The sequence below is a fragment of the Camarhynchus parvulus genome, chromosome 2, assembly GCF_901933205.1.
Source record: "Camarhynchus parvulus chromosome 2, STF_HiC, whole genome shotgun sequence".
Lineage (NCBI taxonomy): Eukaryota > Metazoa > Chordata > Aves > Passeriformes > Thraupidae > Camarhynchus > Camarhynchus parvulus.
The window spans coordinates 125,353,646-125,377,113 of NC_044572.1; the positions used below are offsets into that span (position 1 = coordinate 125,353,646).

At 37.0% G+C, this 23,468-nt stretch overlaps 1 protein-coding gene across 1 annotated transcript in view; it reads right to left on the reverse strand.

Annotated features, from left to right (window-relative positions):
• CNGB3 (cyclic nucleotide gated channel subunit beta 3) overlaps nt 1-16,331 on the reverse strand; it is a 110,276-nt gene extending 93,945 nt beyond the window's left edge. Inside the window, exon 1 of the mRNA XM_030964460.1 lies at nt 16,136-16,331. Within this exon, the coding sequence (XP_030820320.1) occupies nt 16,136-16,331 (196 nt within the window). The remainder of the gene's footprint in view (nt 1-16,135) is intronic.
• Nucleotides 16,332-23,468: the final 7,137 nt, after the last annotated feature.

The following is a 23,468-nucleotide window of genomic DNA, read 5'->3' on the forward strand; positions in this document are numbered from 1 at the left end:
GCTTACACTGGAAATTTGTACTGATTTAAAGTTGGTGCAGTAAGTAAAATAATCCACTCCCTCCTCTCAACTCCTCTTCCCCTACAATAAGCATAAAATAACATGTGAGATACATGCAATGACATCTGCCCATATTCTGTCCAGTAAAGCATTATACTTACAAGAGAAAGATTACAGCAGCAAATCTCAGATAAGTAATCTCAGCAGTAATCTCAGTGAGGGGAGAGTCATAATTTATCCGAGAAGAACTGATTCGCATACTACCATCTCACCAGAAATGGCAGCAAAGTGTATACCATCTGATGGAAACTTCAAAAACCTCCTTTCTGTTTGCCCCCTCTCCCTTTTGTCTGAGTGGGAAACAAAGTGTAATAATTTTTTCTCAGAAAATCTTTTTATACTTTTAAACAAGCTAGAGATCTTCACTCCTCTGGGTCACAAAAAGTCCTGTTTTCCAGAACTAATAATACTTTCCAAAGATCTTGCACAGATTGCAGAAGTCATTGCAATGACATTCTGCCAAATAATTATGCAAAAATTTTTAAAGATGTTATTGCAAAACTTTAAAGAAAAAAGCACAAAGGATGATCAAGAGTGAGTTAAAGAAGTGTTATATGAAGAGAAGCATGTTGGTGCTTATCTTAAAAAATTCCATCATATTAAACATGTAAACAAACAAACGGTACTACTATGAATCTTAAGAGAAACTCTGCTATATTAGAGCCAATAAAATGCAAATGTAGAGAAAAATGGTACTTTCCTATCTGTTTTTGTTTCAGAAAGAATGTGGTGCAAAGAGCTGTAACTCTGTGTTAGTCATATGACTAGATGCTTGAAAAAAGCTTCACAGAAATTGGTGGGGTTCCGTGGAAGAATTGGAACCCATCTTCCTGTATCACCTTGGATGACTGGGTGTGAACAATGAATACACACACTAAAAGTAAAGCTCTAGTAGTCTAAGATGCCTTTAGTAAAACTGATATATCTAACTTAATTTATTTCTCTTGAAGTAGATTCAAAGCCAGTTTGTAGATTGAGGGGAAATGCTGTCTATGATCCTGTGATATTGCTCGCATTCAGGAGCAACTGAAAACTTAAAATTGATCACAGAAAGACACAATGCAGAGCTGCTACAAAAATGCTGCTTTCACAGAATTATTACTTAAGGACCAGTGATGGCTGGGAACTGCTGTTCTGCACATCTCCTTTGATCTAAAACCAAACTTTTAAAGAGAACTTAAAGTCTGGTCAGTGAAAAATCTTGGACACTTTTCAAAATGCTACTCTGCATTCCTGAATGTAGGAAGTGTGATTAATACAGTAGTTAGAATCGCAAAAAGCATTTTTTAGTTTGAATCTATTAAAGAGATTCATTTTTATTACATTGAGAAAGTAACCTCAATCTCCTATTTTTGATGCATTGTGGATACAGACGGCTTGAGCTGAGTTTATTTTTATCAGTATTTTGCATTTGCAGGTGGAATTTGACAGAATGTCACAACTTACTTTCCATTTGATTTCTAGCAATTACCAGTCTACCCCTTCTCTTGAATTTACAGCCTGGAGATATGAAAATTTCATATTCTGACTCAGTTGCACTCAGATTTTTTTTTTTTTTCTCCCATTCCTTGAAAACTTTAGGGTTGTGATTGGCAAACTGTATTTTTTATTCATTTTATAAAAATTAAATTCTAGTTACCTGCTATGAGATCATCTTTCCTGATACAAATCATAGTCCCCAATACTGTCATGACTGATGATATTCTTTACATTATACACAAGTTTATATGCAGTCTATGAGGTAAACTAATTAAATAAGAGAGACCTATACAAACTTTTGCATGTTACTTTTCAATTCAGTGCTCCCAGCTCTAGCTGGTGGATTTTCTGCAGTGTGGGAACAATGCAGTTATTCAGCATATACTTTAGTGTCATATGTCCTGGATACCCTGGCTGGGAGACATGAGGAGAGCAGATAGAATAAGGAGTGCAAGTTAAATTACATCAGTGGGGTGGATGCAAGTAAATAATGATTGTGTTAAGCAAAGGTATTTATTTCTCTGGTATTGCCATGGTTATTGGCGAAACTCATGCTGGTTTAAGATTAGGAACCAGCTGGGCCTACAGTTGAGAATAATTGTTGTTGCTGTTCTGTGCAATGCTTTATGAGTTCCTGCTGGTTTTATAATTAATTCAAAGTGCACTGGGACTATTACATGCCTATGTATGTTGCTTGATCCTTCTCAACATCTATGGAATTTCTTGGATTTGGATGCTGGGATCTGGATTGTTTTAGAAATTTGGTAAAAAGAATGTAAAAAGGTGTTTTCTGATTACAGTGGGGTTAGACTTCTCCTTCCTTGTTTTCCTTTGCTCTGCTGGAATAAATTCAGTAATTTTTGTGGGGAAAGTACAGGGACATAGCACATTCTTGTCCAGAACAGGAAAGAAGGAGATCTTACTTAAGATCTGTGGGCTCCTTTGACTCCACCTTCCAGTGCCATGATCCTGATTTATGGCTTATTCTCTGTCTTAAAATAAGAGAATGACAGTACTACTGTTATTAGGTTTGAGGACAGAATCACAATATTGAGGACAGTAGGGTCTTGTTTTTCCCACTGTCCCAACATTGACAGTGATGAAAATGTGGGATTGCTGCAAAACTTAGCACAGAATTCTGTGATCTCAAGATACTTGAATTTCAGGCCCAGGATTAACATGGATTTTTGTCACTTGTATACTGGGGAAACTTGGGAGAAACATCTGAACTACAGTCCTCAGATCTGTAAAAGGTCTTGGGGACAGCAGAATTGCAGTTGGAATTGCACAGAATCAACTGAAGTAAGAAATAAATCAACTGAAGGAAGAAATAAATTTGGTTTAATAGTGGATTTGATTGTTTTCACAAGACTTCAATTATATGCCTTTTGATAGTTGGCTTCAAATGTGTAACATTTGAGGCACTGTTACTGTTAGCTTCAGAGGGGCACCTGAGAAGAAGGTAAATGGACAAGGATAAACTGAATTCTACCATTCTCTTCCTCTGAATGACAGTATCTTGACCGTGAGTCATGTCTTAGAGCTTAGACATTTAAAACCGGAATGTCTAAGTCTTAGATTCTTGTATCAGCTCCTTCTGGTGGAAATAAAAATAAAGAAAAAAGTGTATTTACAGGCTGTTTCAACTCCTAAAACAGGTCAGATGACTTTGAACACATACCAGCATAAGTGTATGAATTAAATTGTTGTGAATCTCATCATCATTTTCATTTGATATATAAAACTTTATCTCCCTCGAAAGATAAGATCAGCAGGGAAAGCCATTAAAACTTCTGTTTTGTCTTCACAAGTGAAGAAGATCTGAATTTTCCTGTACTTATAGGCTTTGTTCAGTTTTAAAATGTAGTGTTATACTTTGAGGTGTTGCTCTTTGTGTAAGGAAAATTCTCAGGTCTCAGGCAACTGTTCTTACTGGGAATCTATACAAATAATTTTCATACCATTTCTGAGTTCAGCAGAAAATTAGATGAGAAATCTGATGATGGATGAGAAATCTGAGGTAGGACAAGTTTTATGATTAAAGGTACACTAAGATTTTGTGAGAGAATTCTGGTGATTTTGAAAGAACAAGATGTCCCTCTCCAGCACCCTAGTACTTCCCATAGGTTAGAGTTCATGAGGAATTTGCACTCTGGTAGAAATTTTCAGAGCTTACAAGTCAAACAAGAATGGCTGTGAATACTGGAGAGCTCATCTTATCTTTGCTGCTGATTCAGCCTGTGTTCTCTAGTCTATCATTGAAATGATTGCATTTCTCCATGACAGAGGAAAAATACTTCTGTTCTACAACAGAATAGAAGAGGAAGCTTCTGGGCTCTGGTATCCACTTGATAACATATCAACATGAAAGAGCAGAAGGACTTTTACCAGCCATTAATGAACCTCAAATATTTTGGAGGTTACGTAAGAAATAAAACCTGGACTTTTGTGTGATTGCTTCGAAAATATTTTTTGTGTATAATAAATATTTGTTAAGTATAATAATAATAATAATCATGAAGGTCTTTGGTTTTTTGCATTATCTTACTTTGTGTTAGGTGTAGACTGGCCACAAAAAAGTTTGTATTTGCAATGGCAGGGAGGTTCTGGAACTGTATTTGATCACAGCACTGGAGAAAAGAGACGAGCTGCTTTACAGATGGTGCTACACACAAATGAGAGAGTGATAGATGCCTACCACTAATAGGGAACTGGGCTCTGTGATGGAAATTGTTCAATCAGGAGACCAGATTTGTTATTCAGGAAGGCTGTAAAAATGGGAATACCATTTCTACAGGTGATATGCTTCTTATGCTTACACCACAAAATATAATGCCACCATTCAGATCTTATTTCAAATTCCCCATGTAGACATAGATGAACAAATCTGCTGGGTATAGCATAGCAGAGAATCTAACTCTGTAGTTCTGATTGCTAGTGTAATCCTATTGACTTTGATTATAGTATTCTGCTGCCTTTGCCAGGTGAACACTAAGGTAAATTGTCCTGGTTACTGTCTTGGTTAAGTCTCTGTACAGCTCAGCAGCACTTGCTTCTTCAGCCACAGGCAGTGATAAAGTTTGCTCTTTAGTAGATATAATTCAATTCTGGTGTAAATAAGGGGCTATAAAAGCAATTGAGTTGAAGCTGTTACTCGTATACAGAAGTTGTGGTTTGGATGTGATTGCATATCTAAGACCTTGTCACAGAGTATCTCACCAGGAGACTCTTTATTTCTGACAGATTTTAAATTAGAGTGCTTTTTGCCTAGCTATCTTATCTTACTTCTGATATTTTTCTTAGAGTAAAGGCAGTTCTTGCAGAGTGCATCATTTATATAAAACTTGTTCTAATGTCTAAAGCTTGTAATGACACATGGAATAACAAAAAAGGCAGATCTTTCCTTCAAGACAATATACTTCCATCGTTCAGTCTTTGGTTAGGAAAAGAACTCTTATCACAGCATTTGAAAACCACTGTGCGAAACCAGACTAATTTTCCAACACGTTTTGTGTGTTGTGCTGTTTCATGCTGAAAGCCAGTTGTGAATTGTGCTTTTGAGATACTTTTTTGTGGAAATGTATTCTTTGCACATAAAAGAAGGAAAAAAAATCCCAAAGTGAAACAGTGCCCTCACTGTTATTTCATTCCTTCTGATGAAAACCAATAAGTGAACAGGAATTCTTTGAGACCATAAAAATGTCCAAGAATAGAAATCAGATAAAATCAAGGTAATTGCACAAGCCCCACATTATATTTATTTTTTTGGCTGGTGACAACTGAAATTTAATAGGAGGATCTCCTATAAAGCAATGGGGTATATTATTCAGTACAAGCAGACAATCTATCCCAAATGCCCTTGGATGGATGTTTGAATTCTCCTTCTGCTGCTCTGATTTTCAAGGAAATTTATCTATGCACAAGGTCAGAAATAGCCAGATAGGGATCTTTGGTACTCAGGGTATTTTTGTTTCATTTTTATTGTGCTTCTGAAGGTAATTACATTGGCTTCAAAATTATTTTTAAAATTCTGTCCTGGAAATATCAAAATGAACTTCCCATTGGATATAGGATCTGAATGTAGAGATTCTAGCAAAGTCCTGTATAATTAAATTTCAAAACTAATGCTGCTTCCCTGCTTGATGTGAGCCTCTTATGTAAGTATTTTTTGTTGTCAAGACTCATTGCATTTTATTAGTGACATATTATAAAATCGAGAAAAAAAAAGTGTGTGTGTGTATTTAAAATTGTCACCTCCACAGCTCTTCACAGGTTAGTAATACTGAATAAAGTTACCCTTTAATGAAAGTCTGGCCCTGGTTTATGTGAGTATAACTCGCATAGTCTCAGGTCCAGTGAAAATTTCTAAGATTTTCTGAGAGTACCACAGATGGATAATAACATTTCATAGAATGCAGAGCAAGAAAGGCTATATTATTTCTTATGTGCATTCGCTACATCTGCTAGATAATTTAATTTCTCTACCTTTTTTCCCCTACATTTTTAGATTATTTTTTCCACATTATCACTCTATACTCTGACTTAAAAATCAAAATAACATAAAAGCAATGGAGAGCAGTTTCATTATCAGTTTGGAGATACTGAGGCAAGGTCTGGCCATGACTTAAAAAATAATGGAATCCAACATAAAGTTATTTAAGCCGGTACTGACTATGTGGTAGAAAGTTTTATGATGAAAAGAATATTCTTTCCAAATTCCACTAGCTTAACGAAGCAGTAAAATATTCACAATGAATAATTTATAAATTGAAATAACTAACATTTTAAAATATGAAATAAAATGTTGTGCCCCGAGTATTTGTTACTGTGCTTAAACTACAGGATTACCATATGCATAGAAATATTATATTCATTAAAGAACATTTTCATGAAGAAATGTATTTTTCAACATGTCTTTCATCTTCATGACAACATTTGACTGTTCATTCTATTACAAAGTAGTAAACTAAAAGGTAACCCAGATTTTTTTTACAGTTTTTTAAATAGCTTTTCTATTTTGACTTAATGATTAGACTTTAAATGAAGGACCTTCAGAAATCTTTTGAATGAGACTTTATGCTTTAGTACTTTTTCTGATAGAAAAATGTCTATGCATTGTTTTTATAATGTTGGAAAAGCTTCTAAGGGAGCATAAAACATTTAGAGTCTTTTGCTATGAAACGTTTCAATTTTGCTCTTAAAATGATGCTTAGACAGCTTCACTGCTCCAGTGAAAACTATTCCTGTATGTTACACCCCACAGCTATCTTTGAAGAATAAATCCAGGAAAAGGATCCTTGTTATAAATTATTAATTATAAATTCATATTTCTTTCTAGTCAAGCACATCTATAAAAATTCACTATATAATGGCATTCTGCTTTCCATAATTTGTAAATGCCCTCTTGATCTCTACTGCTACACACAGCAGAGTGGCAACCAATTTTAAAAGATGAATTCTATTTTTCTACAAAAACATGTTTGTCAAGTTTTCTATCTTCTCAAGATCAAATTTTACTTTTCATTTTTTATTCACTGGACCAGAGTATCATTATGAGAAGGGAATTTTTTCCAACTGGATCTAATTGGTCCAATAAAAACCTGGAATTTGAAACTCTAAGAAATTACCCCTTTAAAAAATTATGAGCAAAAATGCAATGTATTTAAGCAGTAATCTTTTTGTGTCCATAGATAATTAAAGCAAAGGTTGATATGGATTAAGCATCATAGAATCATAGAATATCTGGAGTTGGAAGGGACCCACATGGACCATCAAAGTCCAACTCCTGGCCCTGCACAACATCCTCAAGAATCTCACCACATGCCTGAGAGTGTTATCCAAACACTTCAACTCTGTTACACTTGGTGTTGTGACCACTTCCCTAAGGAGCCCGTTCTACTGCCCAACAACCCTTTGGGTGAAAAATCTTTTCTTAATTTCTAGCCTAAAGCTCCTGACACAACTTCATTCCAGTTATGTTTGCTCGCTTTTAATGAAGAAAATTCAGTGTTTGTAGATAGGCGAGCAGATAAGTAATTGGTCTGTTTCCTCTTAACTGCATAGGAGTTTGACATTTTCCATGATCAGGATGTTCAAAATGTGCATAATTATATTTTGCAGTGAACTTCTCTGTTAATTCCTGCAGACAATCTAAAAGCTCAGCATAAAAAAAATCTGTTGTTTCATAGTACTTCCCATAAAGAGACAAGGTTATACTTTGAAGTATCTGATTGAAATACACAGATTACAAGATATTACATGAGAAGTTTGTTTTTTCAGTTAATGAGCAAAAAGCAATTATGAACTGGAGTCTAAGATAGTTTTTGAGAGCTATAGAGTCTATCAGGCTCTTACTAGTTGTACCTAACCATGTAAATCTCAAATTTCTCTTCTAGGTTAGTCCCACATCTCCCCCATTTATATCAGGAGGTATAAAACAGCTTCTATCCCAATATTGCCTCAAAGATCTCATTTTGCATCATGAAAGACACAGGTGAGAAGTAGCTTTAAGCTATAAGGCACTAAGAAAATTCAGCAATGAGAAACCACTGTGTAAAGGCTGACCCCAGGGATCACGGCCTTGCTGGTGTCATGTCCAGAAAGGAGCTGTTGGGTGAGAAACTTCCTCTTAGAAACCTGATGAACCTTATGTTTTCTATCAGAAATCTAGAATTTTAGCTGTGAAACTAAGGGTTTTAGCTCTTCTAGACAGCTATTAGCCTCTGTTGAATTTGATGGGGTATGCGCCACTAGGCCAGGGGGGAAAAAGTCATACAACCATAGAATTGTTTGGGTTAGAAGGGACCTTGAAGATCATCTTGCTTGCACACTTTCAGAGTTCATTATTGTAAAAACAACAGCTTCTCTTGGAAGCTCCTTAAAAAAAATAATTCTAATACCTGTTTGTCACAGAAAGTCTACCCAGTAGAAGAGGGATAAATTAATGCTATTTAGACCTTTGAATTAATGTGCTGATAATATTAAACCCCAAGGTGTATCTGGACAGCTCCCTTGGCTGCTAGTGTCTTCTCATGAATGAATAATACTAAAGTCATGTCATAGGTCTAATGTGTCACATAAAAGTCTCATATATATTTATATATATGAAAATATAAATATAGATATATAAATGATAATTCTTACACAACTTTTTTTCAGCAAAGCAAGAGTAATTTTTTTCATTCTTGCTCTCTGGCCTGAAAGCACAGTAAGCAGGCAAATCTGTAATAACTTTTGTATTAATGAACAAGTCTTCATCTGACATACAAAGAATTGAATACAAGGTTTAATATTTGTCTTGCCAAATAAACAAATACTTTTTAAGCAAGCTCTCTCGATTTTTATATTTTAAAGGTATTCTTCTCAGGACCTTGGTTATTTACAAAGGCTTGTAAATAACCTGAAACACTTGAAAAAAAATAATTAAAGATAAATAAATAGAGTCATGACTTAGGTGGTTTTTTTTGCAGTATTGAGGATTTTTCTTTTGTTGTAATTTTGTTTCTGATAAATTTTCTATTTATCTGTAGCTCACATACCATTTCTTGGACTTGTGAAATACATGTTCTTTAAACTGTGTCCTGGTTTCTCTGACTCTCAAAGTTAGTTCTCTGGGGTGGACAGCTGTTCAGCTTGTTTCTGCTTATAACCAGAATGTCATCTCTCTTTTCTGTTATCCAAGGGACACTTTTCCACAGTTTTTCTCCTTCTGAAATTCTCCAGTTGCTGATAGCATTCCATATGTCACTCTAGTGCTAATGTACACCCTTGTGAGATTTGAATCCAATATGATCTAAACCTGGAGAACTTTAATTGTTTTTGCATAGACTTTGCTTTGATAAAATATAAAAGGCAGCTTATATTTTCAGAACACATGCCACTCTGAGAAGCAATGAATTTGGTGCTGTTATTTCCCTTAGTTTATCAGTCAGAAGTCCAGATCATATTGGGAAATTCTGAAAATGCGTTTAAAGTCACGCCCAAAACTTGCAGAGAAAATGCATTCATTAGAGTATTATTTTTTTAAATCAAATTAGTGCTACTGTCAACTGATTGTTAAAGTCAACTAAAAGGTGAAGACGTGTTTTCTAAGAATATGTTCTAGCTATGTTTCAAATTGAATAGTCTCTAAATCTTCCATAATCTATAGTGGCTTGAGTTTTTTTTTCAAGTGATGAAACTTCTTATAATTAATCAGTGGAACAAAAACCATAGGAGGATTTGGATTTGCAGCAGGTTTTTTTGTTTGTTTGGTTGCTTTTTTTCTCTAACATTTATATTTGCTTGATTAATCCAAAGGTAAACAGGTGGTTCCTGAGACAGAGTAGGTGGAAAACTGAACGCTACAAACACAAAGAAGCATGCGGGGTCCCTTGTCTTGTAGCATGAAACTCAACCTTTAGCTTGATTATCTGCCAAATTTATTTATGGACCTATGAATATAATCTTCCTTGTGACCTTACTTTAAAACTGTAGGCTATCTTTGAGGGAGTTACTTTACTAAGATAATTAGCATAGTAACATGCTTGCTTAAGTTCGCTTGCTTTCAAAATTTTAATAACTATTATTAAAAGTGTCTGTAGAATATTTATTCTGTCAAAATGCAACATGAGTCACAGAGCTATTGGTACATTTTTGAGATATGTTAGTATATTTTAGAAGGTACTTTTAGATTATACCAAAGTGTTTTGGTATTCAGTGATAAGTTATGTGTGATCATTCTTCAGTTTAATCTTCTGAAATGTCCAGGATAATACTTTTTTGTGGCTGACACAGTAAAAAAGGTATTAGAAGCCTGAAGCTGCATGAGCTGAAAAGACAGTACCTAATTCTATTTTCCCCAGATTTCTCCTCTATTCTTCTTGCAATAATTTATGAGATTTATAGCTGCTTCTTAGGCAGTGTATGCCTCCTATACATTTCTCCTTCACAGGATAATATCTCCAGCATTATCATCTTTACCCATGCAGGGACTCTGCCTTCATGATAATGAGATACTACGGAAAATAAAAAAGTGAACATTTCTGGCTTGAGGCTATTTTGATGACTGTGAATGTTGGACTTATGAATAAACACAGAATGAAAACATTCTTAATGAATCAAAATCTGTTAAAAAATGTCACCATTTTATTGGATCAATTTAATTATCTTGACTTTCATTCAACACTCCTTTCCAAATGTCCGAGCAAAAGACACACACAGACCACAACACCCTCCCCCACAAAGCAAGCATATAATTTTTTCCACTCTTCTCGTAATTTCACTTATAATACGCTGTTTTGGAAAAGACTAAGTTGCCCTCTGACTGTAATAGCTTTGGGCTTCTATTAAACAGAACTGTCACAATTTTATAGTGCATACCTTCTAGACCAATAGATAAAGAGAATTTAGATTTTTGTAGCTCTATAATTGCATTGTTATTCACCTTCTGCTGAAACTGTTTTCTACAAATTAATGTTTATCTTTCATATGTAGGATATCTTATAATTCAAAATATCTAAAGAAAATACCTAAACTTTCCAAACTAATCTGTATTTTATTGTCCCTGACATCAAGGAGTCTCTTTTGTTCATCCATAGCAGCCTCCTTTGTGGAGCTAATTAGATTTTAATTATGCCATTCTTCAATCCTTCCCATAAACTGAGATTCCTGTGGTTTAAATCTGAATTCAAAATGTTAAGACTGAAAAATTCTTGATATTTTTACTAAGATTCTGACATTTAAACTTCCAATGCGCACTGAGATTTAATAAAGACTCAGAAAATGCCCACAAATACTTTATTTTTCAATAAACATCGGTTTCATTTAATCTCTGGTTAAGGTCCAGAGCTTACATATGTAAGTACATTCTTCAGTGTTTGTTTAGACATTTACATCCTTTACCAGGAAAATACTATGAAAAAAGGTAAACTTTTCTAAGTCTATGTATAAAACCACTGTTTTCAAGCCTGTGTCCAAAAAGGGAAACTGTTTTCTTTAAGCTTTAAAAATAAAACCTTTTCTGCTCCTGATATCATAGGAGATGTCCAGTGAAGGATTCTGAGCTGTGGACTGGGAGCAGGTGTTCCATGGTAACAATGAGACTCGGTAAGCCCTTTTCAAGTGAAATGTTCAGACCCTGAATCCATCCTGCAACAATATGAGTTAAGTATTTGGCTTCATCACAAACATTTTAGCGCTGTATTTCTAGATGTCACAGAAGAATATGATTTTTTAGGATGAAGTCCAATTAAGAAATACATTATGGTGGAGAAATCTGGGAGAAGCTTTGTGGATTGCACATAATAAAGACTAAGGTAGGAGAGAGGGAAGAAAAATGTGCTTGGCACTTTGATGGAAATTAAAACTGCACATTAATTGGCCCAACTATGATCTCAGCTTCTCTGCTCTCTTTGTTTACTTTTCCAGAACTACTCTTTGTTCAGAAACAAGAGAGATAAGAGCTAAGACTCTTGTGTGAGTAGGGATTAATGATGTGTAAAGATTAAAAGACCTGACAAGCATTTTATTAGCCGAGTTGCACCTGGAAGTTTAGAAAGTTGAGGAAGTTTTGCTGGCAAACCTGGAAATCTCATGCTGCTCAGCGTCAGCTATAATGTGGTTCCTGCCCCACTCCCACAGCTGTCTGTAGCAAAGGACAGCAGATCTGCAGCATTGTATTTATTAAACACTTATTATTTGAGTATTTATATATTAGGTGCTTTTATGCCGTAGTGAAGGGACATTTCTTCCCTCAATTTTTCCCAGAGGTACTACTTTCTACATTGAACATTTGCAAAATGAAACCTAGGATATCTCCATCTTCCCTGTTGTGCTTTGTTACAAGCAATGGCTTTCCTTGCTGATTCTTCAGCCCCTGAAGTGGTTGGACCTGTACACAGAGCCTGACTGTGTAGCTGGGAGATAGGAAATCTTGTTACAGCTTGGTATGTGGGGGAAACAGAAGAAGGTGATGCAGGATGTTTTCCAAAATTATCTACTCAGTATGAAGGAATCCCTTGTTTATTCAGTCATGTTGACATAACAGGATTTAAAATGAAATAGATTTAGATATAGAAAATTAATTCAATTCATTAAAAAATATTATAAATAAATTTTTAAATGTATTTAACAATAAGATTCTCCCTACCAGTTTCTGTAGCTATGCCAGCTCTTCAAACCCTTCAAACAGGCCAAAAAAACAATTTAAGGATTGCTATATCTTTGGGAGCTCTTGAAACTGCAATTGCCTGACTTCTGTTTTGGAAGGCTTTTATTGAAGTCATTCGTGTTAAGGTTTGGGGCAAGTCTTTTCTTCTTCAGTCCCAGATGATATTATCTGCATTTCTCTTTCTTGTTTATTTCCTGTAATTTCCTGTGAATTAGCACGAGGATATCATCTTCCAGTGCAGGAAACCAAATCCTTTCCTTTCCCTCATCTTCTTAAGTCTCTTGATTAATATCTGTGCACGTCAATTAGCATATTCCTGGCTTCAAGCTTCTTTCTTCTGTTACTGACTTCTGAGAAGAAACTGGTAAAATAATGTTATGAGAAATGTTTATGCATAGTTTTCTTACTGGATGCATAATTACTTTTTTCTCTAAGCTTTATGTAAATATTAAACATGAGATAGCAGATGGTAAAACTGGGAATAGGTTGTTCTGAATAACAATCCCTCCCCTCCACTCCTGTATTTTTAGGGGGAACCTCACGGGGCCCTGCCTATTGCAGTTCCAAAGCAGAAACTGCATGTCAAGACACTGATTCCCATTAGCTACCAGTTTGTAACTATGATATGTTCAATCTGTGAAACTAAAATGCTTTAGAATAACATCAGTTAATAAAACTTCTAGGATTTCACTTACTTGTTTCTGCATTTGTAATTGGAAGCATGTGCTTTCATTCATCTCCATCCTCAGAAAACTCTGCTGAGACCTTGGCCTTCTCTTTGACTGTCTTCCTCTGATAGAATATGTAAGTGGTTTAGTCTTGTTTCTTGAGAAATCTTTGTCAAGAATAGAAATGTTTTGATCACTACTATAGATTGGAAACAATAAATTCATCATCATTTGTGTTGACAATGTCTGAAACCAATTCCAGGAGCATAAAGCAAAAGACAAAGAGGTCTTCTATCCTTCTGAAGATTTAAACAGGCAATGGCTGTCACAACTTGTTTTTTTTCGCTCATGAACTTTTCATCTTGTGAAGATTTTAAATCTTGTATGGCAGCAAAATGCCTGCTTGGATTTTTTTTTAACAGCTTAATAATGGATCCTTTTAAAATTATTTTGTCCCAATACCACTGTTAGACTATAGTCTTTAAATCTTTATTTTGAGGCCTTTGACTAGTTTGGAGGCAGCTCTACCCTACTTCACAATCTTCTGATGACTCTGTCTAGGGTTCAGTTCTAGTGATTTAGCAGAGTGTCATCATGAATCACCAGAATGTTAAAATCTGATTTATATGTGGCAGACTCAGTCTGAAACTTGCTTCTGCTTGTGATATTTCCGCCCATATTTGCCCTTACTTGAAGAATACCCTGGAGCACATGCTATTCTTTGCAAGTGTGCCACTATGCAACAAAACAGCCCATGCCTTCTAGGCTAAGAAAAGACATACATTTACATTTCAACCCCTCATCACCCTGTACTCCCCCCAGCCTGAAATTCTACTACTTGTTGTATGCTTTTTGCTGCAAGTTCTGACATCTCAGGCTGTGGTCAGAGCCTGGATCTTCTTCCTGCACATTCTCCTCACTCCACATCCATTGATGTCACACTGAACAATGGGTATGAGATAAAGGCCCCAATGCTGGCATTGTGGCCTCTTACACCCCAGCCAAGCATTGAGGAATGCAGCATAAATCACTAGATTGATTCTTTTCTAACACAAGCTGAAAATCTGTGTGCTCAAAGTAAGCATTTAGTATCCTAGCCAAACCTGACTTCTCGATGTTAGATAGGATTGAAGATACATGCTTGCTCCAAAAGAAATACTTCTAGAAATCTGAGTCAACATTTCCTTTTGAGAAAATTATCTGTCTCTTGTCAAATTATTTGTAACACATATGTAGTGATGCTATCAAACCATTTGCGTGATTTGTTAACTTTAAAATCACATTCCTTCTTATGCTGTTCCTTGTTTTTTAAAAAACAACAGCATGGATTTTTTTAATAGTAATTGAGTGAGCAAGAAAATAATTATCCTTTACCTGTTCCAAATTCATTATATATTTGTGGCACATTGACTGTTCTCTATAGCTAGTTTTCCTCTATATTTGTTCAAATCATTGAAATAGAAGAGGGAAAGAGAAAGGAACTTTTACATTTGGAAGAAAACCAAACCAAACCACAAAAACCCCACCTTAACAATGTCTTGGCTTGCGATTCAAACAATATACAGTACCTAATATGATCCTTGACTCTAATTGAATTAGTTTCCTTTACAGTCAAAGATATTTCAAGGTCTGATTTCCCCGATGTAGTATTCCTTCAAATAACCTGAAATACTTTTACATCTATTGAAGAAATAGTAGAAATTCAGGTTTGTGCAAGGTGTACATATGTTTTACTCGGTGTGATAGTCTTCATTTTTATAAAGTCTAAAAATTTATATAAACTTTTAAAAAAATCCTTGTGTGCTTTTATCAGAATGTTTAGCAAAAAGGGATGCAGTCACTGGTTTCAGATGGAGAAACAGTAGCTACTGCTGTATTGATTCATTCAAATACACTAAGGAAGTCCTAGCAATAACCATATTCCTTTTTCTTTGGCATGTTCATAACCACGATTCAGGTTGGAAGGGACCTCAAGAATTCTCTAGTCTATCCAACCTCCTACTCCAAGCAGTGCCAGAGAGAAAAATATGCTGCTTATCTTCAGTCCTTGTTTCAAGTTATGCCTGTTGTCTCTCATGCTCCGTCTATGTGCCCTGATGAAGTGAAGTGCTTGCACAGGAATCTCAGTGGCTGGGAGGATCATATCTGAAAAGTTTACACCTAGAATAATCAACAGCTAGTGCTTGTGCTAAGGTGTTGCACCTGCTAAGCTGTTGCACCTACTTTTTTCAAGGCTGTAGTAGGCTCCTTGCTGTCCTTAGATGGAGCATCAGGCAGAGTAGATCTGACTGCAGTGAAGAATGCTGATGAAGCAGAATTTTTATAAACTGAAGTTCCATGGTTACTTTGAAATAATTGGATTAAAACGTCTTTGTGTCTGTGACAAAACTTGCATCCAGTTCACCACCAAGAGAACAGATGAGATTTTGCCCTCAGCATTTTATTTTTAATGCTGTCAAGTGTCTACTTCTTCTTTCCGGGTCACCTTGTGTGGGAGGAGGGGACAGGGAAGATGGGGTGGGGGCGCCCTGGGAGGATTCTAGTATATAAACATCAATCACTTGTAGTCCATTCCTTCCCTTCTGGAATATTCCCTGTTCCCCACTCCCCCATTGGACCTTGTCATACGACCACCCTCTATATTCCTATAGGTGTACTCCCAATCACCCCACCTTGTCCCCTCCTCTGAGCCCTTTCCCCACTGGTTGATTTGTACCCTGGCCCTGCCTACCCGCTCCCCTTTATAAACCCTGGTCCCAGCCCGGTGGCTTGAGCTCACCCTGACATTGGCTCCGTTTAACTGTGGTTGCGCCCCGGCTTTCCTCCCCTCCTTGGACCCTCGGGCCATCCTGTAATAAACCCAGTTGGATCTGCACTGGTGCCTCGAGTTCCTCCTTCTCCCTGGTTGTGTGATCGATATACATCTGGGACTGTGCGTACGGTGGACGAGGTGGAGGCGCTCCTACGAGACTCATGAAGGAGTGACCTGCCCGCACCCACACAGACGTTCCCCTGCGAGGGGCACAACCCAGCAATCTTGTGCAAGAAGGATATTATTCCATCCATTCTTGTTTGGAAAACACATGAAAATCCTTGAACAGTAAAGAATATTTCTAATACTGATAGTTTTCCCTCTGTTTATTTGACTAGCTAAGAAGGCTTAGAAAATGAAACTAATTTACCAGAATTAAAGTAAATTAAGTAAGGAAGTAAATTTTATCCATAATTAAGTAAATTATGGATAAAAAACAGGGAGCACTGCAAAGCTAAGAAGAAAATAAATAGTTTTATTTTTAAATTCCTTTCTATTCAAAATGAGAAAGCACTTTATTTTACTAGCCTTCATAAATGTTTTATTTTGGGCATTTCTTCTCCTAGTTGAAATAATTATGAAATTTATATGTTGAATGACATAAATCTCTGGCACTCATATGATATCCTTTAGCATGGTCCAATTATTTTCAGTCATGCGTCAGGGGCGACTGAATGTGTTGCTTACATCCAAAGGCTAAACTAATGCTGCTTCATTAGGCACAAGCTGCATGCCCAGGGATGCTCAAGGCAGTTAAGCATCTGCGCCAATTTAGATTTTTATGTTTTCAGAACTTTTGCCTTAAATATTTTGCATCTCTCCCCACCCTTCTCCCTGTCTCATCAGAACATTCTTCTGTCTTTCAGTTCCAGAACAGGTGTTAGCATATGCAGAATATGGTTCAGTATGACCGGATCTCAAAAAAGTCACTTGAACATTGGAGGATATTCAGGGTTGTTTTCAAAGGAGACACATACTCAGCTATGTGCAAAACCTGTCTTGGTGAAGTGCATGTTTTATCAAGCAATAAAGATTTGTGGCTCAGCATCTGAAAGCTAGAGGCATCACCACTATAATGCTATTTTTGTATAGGCTTGAATTAGCACGTGCACACAAATTCCTTGCATGTGAGGGTGTGTATATGCAGAATGAGGGTGCAACTGCACTTAGAGGAGGGCTGCAAAGGGATTGATATTCCTACACGGTATGTCCAAAAGCACAAAAGCATGCAGGGAAAAAGTGGCATTTGACAAAAATGAGCTCTATATGTGTGTGTGTGTGTGTGTGTGTGTGTGTGTTTGCATAGGTATTGCTTGCATGCCTTGTTCTTTTTGTATTAGGAGTTCTGCTTCTATTTAAATTTGGGTTTGTTAAAATTGATTTGGTATCTCATAAGGGACTCAGTGCTCTCTTGGGATTCTATCCAGCCATTTTCTCCACAATTACCATGAAACTTTAACTCTTAAGGCAGTATACTAAGATGCTAAGTGCAATACAACAGCTAAGTTGCACAAGAGAGTTTTTATATACCACTCTTTTAATCAGAAATTGGTTTGTTTGCTCGGGTGTCCTACTTTAAAGTGGCAATGGGAGTTCTGAACTCAAATTAGAACTTCAGTGCCCATATAAGTATGGTTCTTTCAACTCTGTCTTCGCAGGAGATAACATTCCTCTTTTGGAAGGAAATTTTATACTTTTGCAGGTTTTGGGGTTTTTTTTAGTACACATTTTGCTTTTTTCAGAGCTTTTCTAGGCCTTCTTAGCCCCACTTCCTTTATCTATCATCATCCTTAAGTGTTTTAACTGAAGATAGCATAGAAGATGCTTCTTACCGCTTTCATGAAGAGTTCCTGAGTTCTGCAATTCTGTTTCTCACATATTTTCTCTCACATAGCCTGAAATCAGCTCTTCATGGCAGACATGTAGCAGGACTTGCCAGATATTCTTAGGCTTATAAAAGAGTGAATTTTTTGCAGGGTGTTTATCTTGGGTTGTTTATTGACTGTTTCTACATGTAAAGTGAGAAGATAGAATCACAGAATGTGGTTGGACAAGGCCTTTAAGATCATCAAGCCCAACTATAATCCCACTGTATACCACTATATTCACAATTGAACCATGCCCCCAAGTGCCACATCTTCACATTTTTTGAGCATTTCCAGAGACAGCTGGAAATGGTCTCTGGAACTACTTGACCACTTTTCTGGACAAGCTTTGTCAGTGCCTGAACATCCTTTGGTGAAGAAATTTGTCCTACTACCTTATTTAAATCTGCAACTTGAAACCATTTCCTCTTATGCATTCAATGTTAAGCCAAAGATACGTTTCTTTTTCTATATTATTTGTGGCTTAAATACTAATTAAATATAGTGTGTTACTTCTTTAAACATCTTCCTACAGAAAAACCATGCAAATTTAATTTTCTGATTGAGAAAAAACATTTCAAATAGATCATAATGGAATAAGTGAACTAATGCAACAAAAATATAGCATAGCAACTCCATTGCTGTAGAAATTTTATAATGAGAAATGGAGTAGACAAATGTGACTTAATTATATAATTAGTACTTTAAGGTATTTATTATAATTAAAATTGTAGAAATTATGTGGATAGTAATCAGTTTTCATTACAGTCCTTCACACATTTCAGTGCTATAATTAGACCGTGGCATCTGTCATTGCTGATTAAGTTGTAGACAACTCAATCTTCCCATTAAGATTTTTAATGTGTACCAAGGCAAAATTATCATTTTCTAAAAATACAAAATAAAAAGTGGTAGCTGTTTGGGGATATTGGCTTTTTCACTTTATCATTTTGGAATCAAAAACATCCCAGTGGGGTCTGTACCATTCTCTGTGAGCAGCACTAGGTGGAAAGAGACAAAGCAGCTCTTTTGGGCTTAGAAAATAACAGCCTTTTTTGGTTTTTTAAAGCCTTTTACTGTAGTCTTGCACACTTTGGGCTCAGCAGTCCATGAAAAGCTGTTCTAATGGTAGGAAGAGAAGAGCTTTATGTTACCAGGCTGTGAAAATGATGGTATCATCTAAATTGCAAAAGATTTAAATACCTCTGGTGCTCCTGCTGTGTTCTATAAAAACTTGAGTTTGGCTTCAGTTGTATGAGGATTTACTTTTATTTCACCTGTGTTTGCTTGTTTGGCTGTAGTCTTGAAAATCATTGAGCCATAAGTGAATGAAAGCTATTATGTCCCGAGTCTGTTCACTCAGCTCCTGGGATGCCAGAATGTGCTTCCTTATTTTTTGTAGCCACATGCAGTATACTTTAGCAGAACTATAAATGCTTTTGATTGATGACCTGGATAGGTTTGCCTTAGCTGCTGTGTTGCTTCTCTTGTGCTCTCTACTTGGACTGTACTTCGGGATGTGCTGGATTTAACAGCAAGGTAGTTTATGAAGTAATTTATGAAACAGTTTCTCTTACTTCTTCTTCTTATCTCTCTGTAAGATTTCACAATCTCCTTGGCTGTGCTGGCAGGTTTTTTCTGTCTTCAGTAAAAACTGAATCACTAGGCTGATCTAAGCTAAAAGACAACCTTCTGAAAAAAAGCACAGAAAACAACATATGGGCAGAAACAAGGATGAGATCAAGAAAGATGGGAATTTTTGATCTGTTTCTTTGCCAAGAGTAGCATTGTTGAGACTGTATGGTTCCAGTCTAGTCTGTTGTGAGCTAAGTCACAGGGAAATCAGATATGCAAAGCCGTCAAACCAGGACATATTTTCCAGGTGCCTTTTCAGGGCTGGACATCAAACCACACCTGAGCTTCCAGGAGATTTGCTTGATTGTGGAGCACATATTTGGGCTAATTCTGTGTTCAGTTTCTTAATCCACCTGTGTTGCTGTGCAAAATTTTCACTTTGAGGCTGGGAGTATTTATACTGAGAAACACTAAAGTAATAGGACAGCTTTTCAAAACTGACATGTATTCTAGCACACACATATATTTCTTCACTTCTCTAATACTCATAAAAGCCTTCAGTGACATTTAGGAGAAGATACTCTCTTCCAATACACATTGCAAGTAGCTTAAATTGGCAACCCTGATAAAAATAGAGTGTGCAAGTCAGGGCGTGTCACATCAATAAATATTTTTACAGATTCAAATACTTGACAATATTTTATTGAGAAATAAACTCTCATGATAATGAAATCTGTGCTACTAATGAATCTAGTGTTAACAAAAAATATAGCTGGCTGTATTAATAAAGTTAAGACATCATGTCTTAAGTCCTGCACACATATAGATGTGCTTTGTATGAAATGCTTTAATGTGATATGGTCTTGTAAAACAACATAAGTACACAGAATTCTGTCCTTCAAAGAAAAATAGAAGTCTTAGATTGTCAAGATTTGTAAACATGAAGAACCTCAGGCACAGCACTTCATTAGTGCAGTGATTTCATTTATTATGCCAAAGCTGGCTTGTTTGCATGTGCAATGAGTTGCTTTTCTGATTTCTGGATCAGATAAATATCATGCAAATCACTTTTTTTTTTCCTGTAGATATGAAGTGATCCAAAAATTTTAAATTGAAGACTTTGATTTTCTAATTAAAAATAGGATTTAAGGCATATTAAGCAGAGAGATTGCATTATGCAAAAAGTGTGAAATAAGTTTCTCATTGCTGTGACTGATTAGCATACTGAAGGTATCATAACCATATTGCTCCATGATAAGCAGGTCATGATCAGCAGCAAGTATAAAGATTGAATTAATAGAAGAGGGGACATCTAAACATTTATACCTAAGCCCAGCAGGGAGACTGGTGAGAAGCCCAAGATATGAAGGTAGGCAAGTGAGGTGGGTATGAAGTAGCAACTGCTGTTAGGCATATGTGCTGTCATTTTCCAGCAATCTCCAGTCATATTCAGAATTATTCTAAACCTGGTGTTAGGATACTTCTAAGATAGTTCTAAAAGACATGTCTGATATGTAGTAAAAAAAAATGTGTTTTCCAGTCTTGTATGTTCATACTCTTGCAAATTTCTCTTTTTATTTTCAGAAGCACTTTCAACTGATCCTTGTTGTAGTGGGTTTAGTTTTGGCCAAATGCCTATGCACCCACTAGAATTATTTACTCCTTTTCTGCTGCAAGATAGGATTAGGAGAAGAGCAAAGCAGGCTCAAACTTCAAAGAGTATAAAGACAACTTTATTAACAGAAGTAAAAAAATAATAATTAGAATAAAACCTTCAGAACACTTCTCACCCCTACAACCTCTTTCCCACTGACAACGTCGAGACAAAACCTGGGATTGTCAGTTTACCACCTCTAAAATAGTCTTTCATCACTTCTTGTAGGGAAAGGAGTTTCTCTTGTCGTGCCATGGAAACTTCTGCACAAGAAACAAGTCTCTCGTGGCTTTTAATTTCCACGAATAGCAGCTGCCCAGAAATCTGCAATTGTGAAGTTCTTCCTATCTTCTCCAGCCTTCCCACAGCTGCTTTCATGGGCCATGTTAAACTTCGGGGTACTATTTTAAGGATGAGCTATTAAAAGCAAATGTTCTCTCTATCTATTTCTGAGATCATCTCCAGGAACAGAGGTCTTCTTCCTTCCCTGGGGAAAAAGGGTCTTCATCACTCTTCTCTCTCTCTGTTCAAGCTTCTCACTTGGATCACAACTACTTCAACATATGCTTGCCTCAGTATGGATGTTTTTGCTCGTGTCTACAGTTTGAATGCTCCACCTCCCCATGCTTTTTCATTATTTAAAGGGATATTCTAGTGTATCACAGTCTGTCACCATGGCCTTACCAAAAGCATTTCAGCCTAAGATTAAGGCATCTCCCCATTCTCCTCCCATATGGGACTTGACTCCTTTGCTGATCTTGGTGTCTTCATGTTGTTTCGCTATGTGTCTTTACTCTGTCCTTTTCTCTCACTCAAGAGAGGATTGCTGTCTGGAAGTCTCATATGTTTTGGGGAGTTTTACAGTGCTGAAAGAGCTGTAAAATAATTAATCTTGCCAGGCCTGCATAAATTAATGTGATTTTTGCTGGGTGGTGGTTGGAGCACTCATGGTGATGGATTTTCAGGCCACACTGGGGGCCTGTGTCAGAATGTCCCCTGAGGAGGGGCCGGGCCCCTGCTGTGTTCGTCTTGTTTCAGCTGCATGATCTCCTGCTGCACCAGGACAGCCTCTCAGCAAGATGACCCAGCAGCCTGCACTGCTGCCCAGCCAGCCTCAGAGCTGCTTGCAGTGGAGGTTCCTTCAGTGGCTGCGCTGGGAGGAAGCAGGTGGCGGGAGCAGCTAGAATCTTATCAGCCAGGCTAGGGCTCTGCTGCAGCACACTGGGGCCAATGGCCTCCTCTCCCCCTGCCCGGCAGGCTCTGGGGCCTGGCCCGGTCCCATCAGGCTGCGTGGGCCGCAGCAGAGTGGGGCCTAGTAAGGCCCATGTCCTCTTACCTGTTCCAAGGCCAGAAGAAAACGAGCTTTTCCCAGGCTTTAAAATGTGAATCTCACAGAGGCAGATCTAGTTTTCTTAATGGTTTAATGAGTTGTCAATTCTCAGAGATAGCCAGCTATTGGTTGGACTAGGCACAAAGGACTCTCTAAACAGCTTCTCTCAGAAAAAATAATTTCTGTGGTTGTCTCCAATGCAAAACCAGCACACTTGTGCTCTCCCTATCTTCAACATTATTATGCCTTTAATAGAACCCCAGTGGTACAAGAGTGGTAGGAACTGGAATATCATCCAAATTTTTATTTTATCGCTAGTAAAGTAGTATCTTCAATGGACTGACTGCATCAGTAGACAAGGTAATAACTTCCATGTAATCTACCTAGACTTTTGTAAAGCCTTTTCTTTAGTCCCACACAGCATTTTGACTACAAAACTGGAGAGAGAAGGGTTTGACTGATGGACTGCTAGATGAATAAGGAATTGGCTGGATAGTCACACGCAAGGAGTTATAGTCTGTGGCTCCAGGTCCAAGTGGAAACCATTTAAAAGTGGTGTCCCTCAGAGAGCCATACTGGGACCAACACTACTTAATGTTGGTAGCTCTCACGGATATGGATGATGTCATTGAGTGCTCCCTTAGCAAGTTTTGCAGATGACATCAGGCAAATGGTGCAGTTGATTCACTGGAAGGAAGGGATGCCTTCCAGAGGAACCTTGACAAGATTAAGGTGTGGGCTCATATTAATTGCATAGTCTCATGAATTTCAGCAAAACCAAATATAAGCTGCTGCAGCTGGGATGAGAAAGTCCCCAATATCAGTAAAGGATGACAAATTAAGGCATTGAGAGAAGCCCTGCAGAGGACTTGGAGA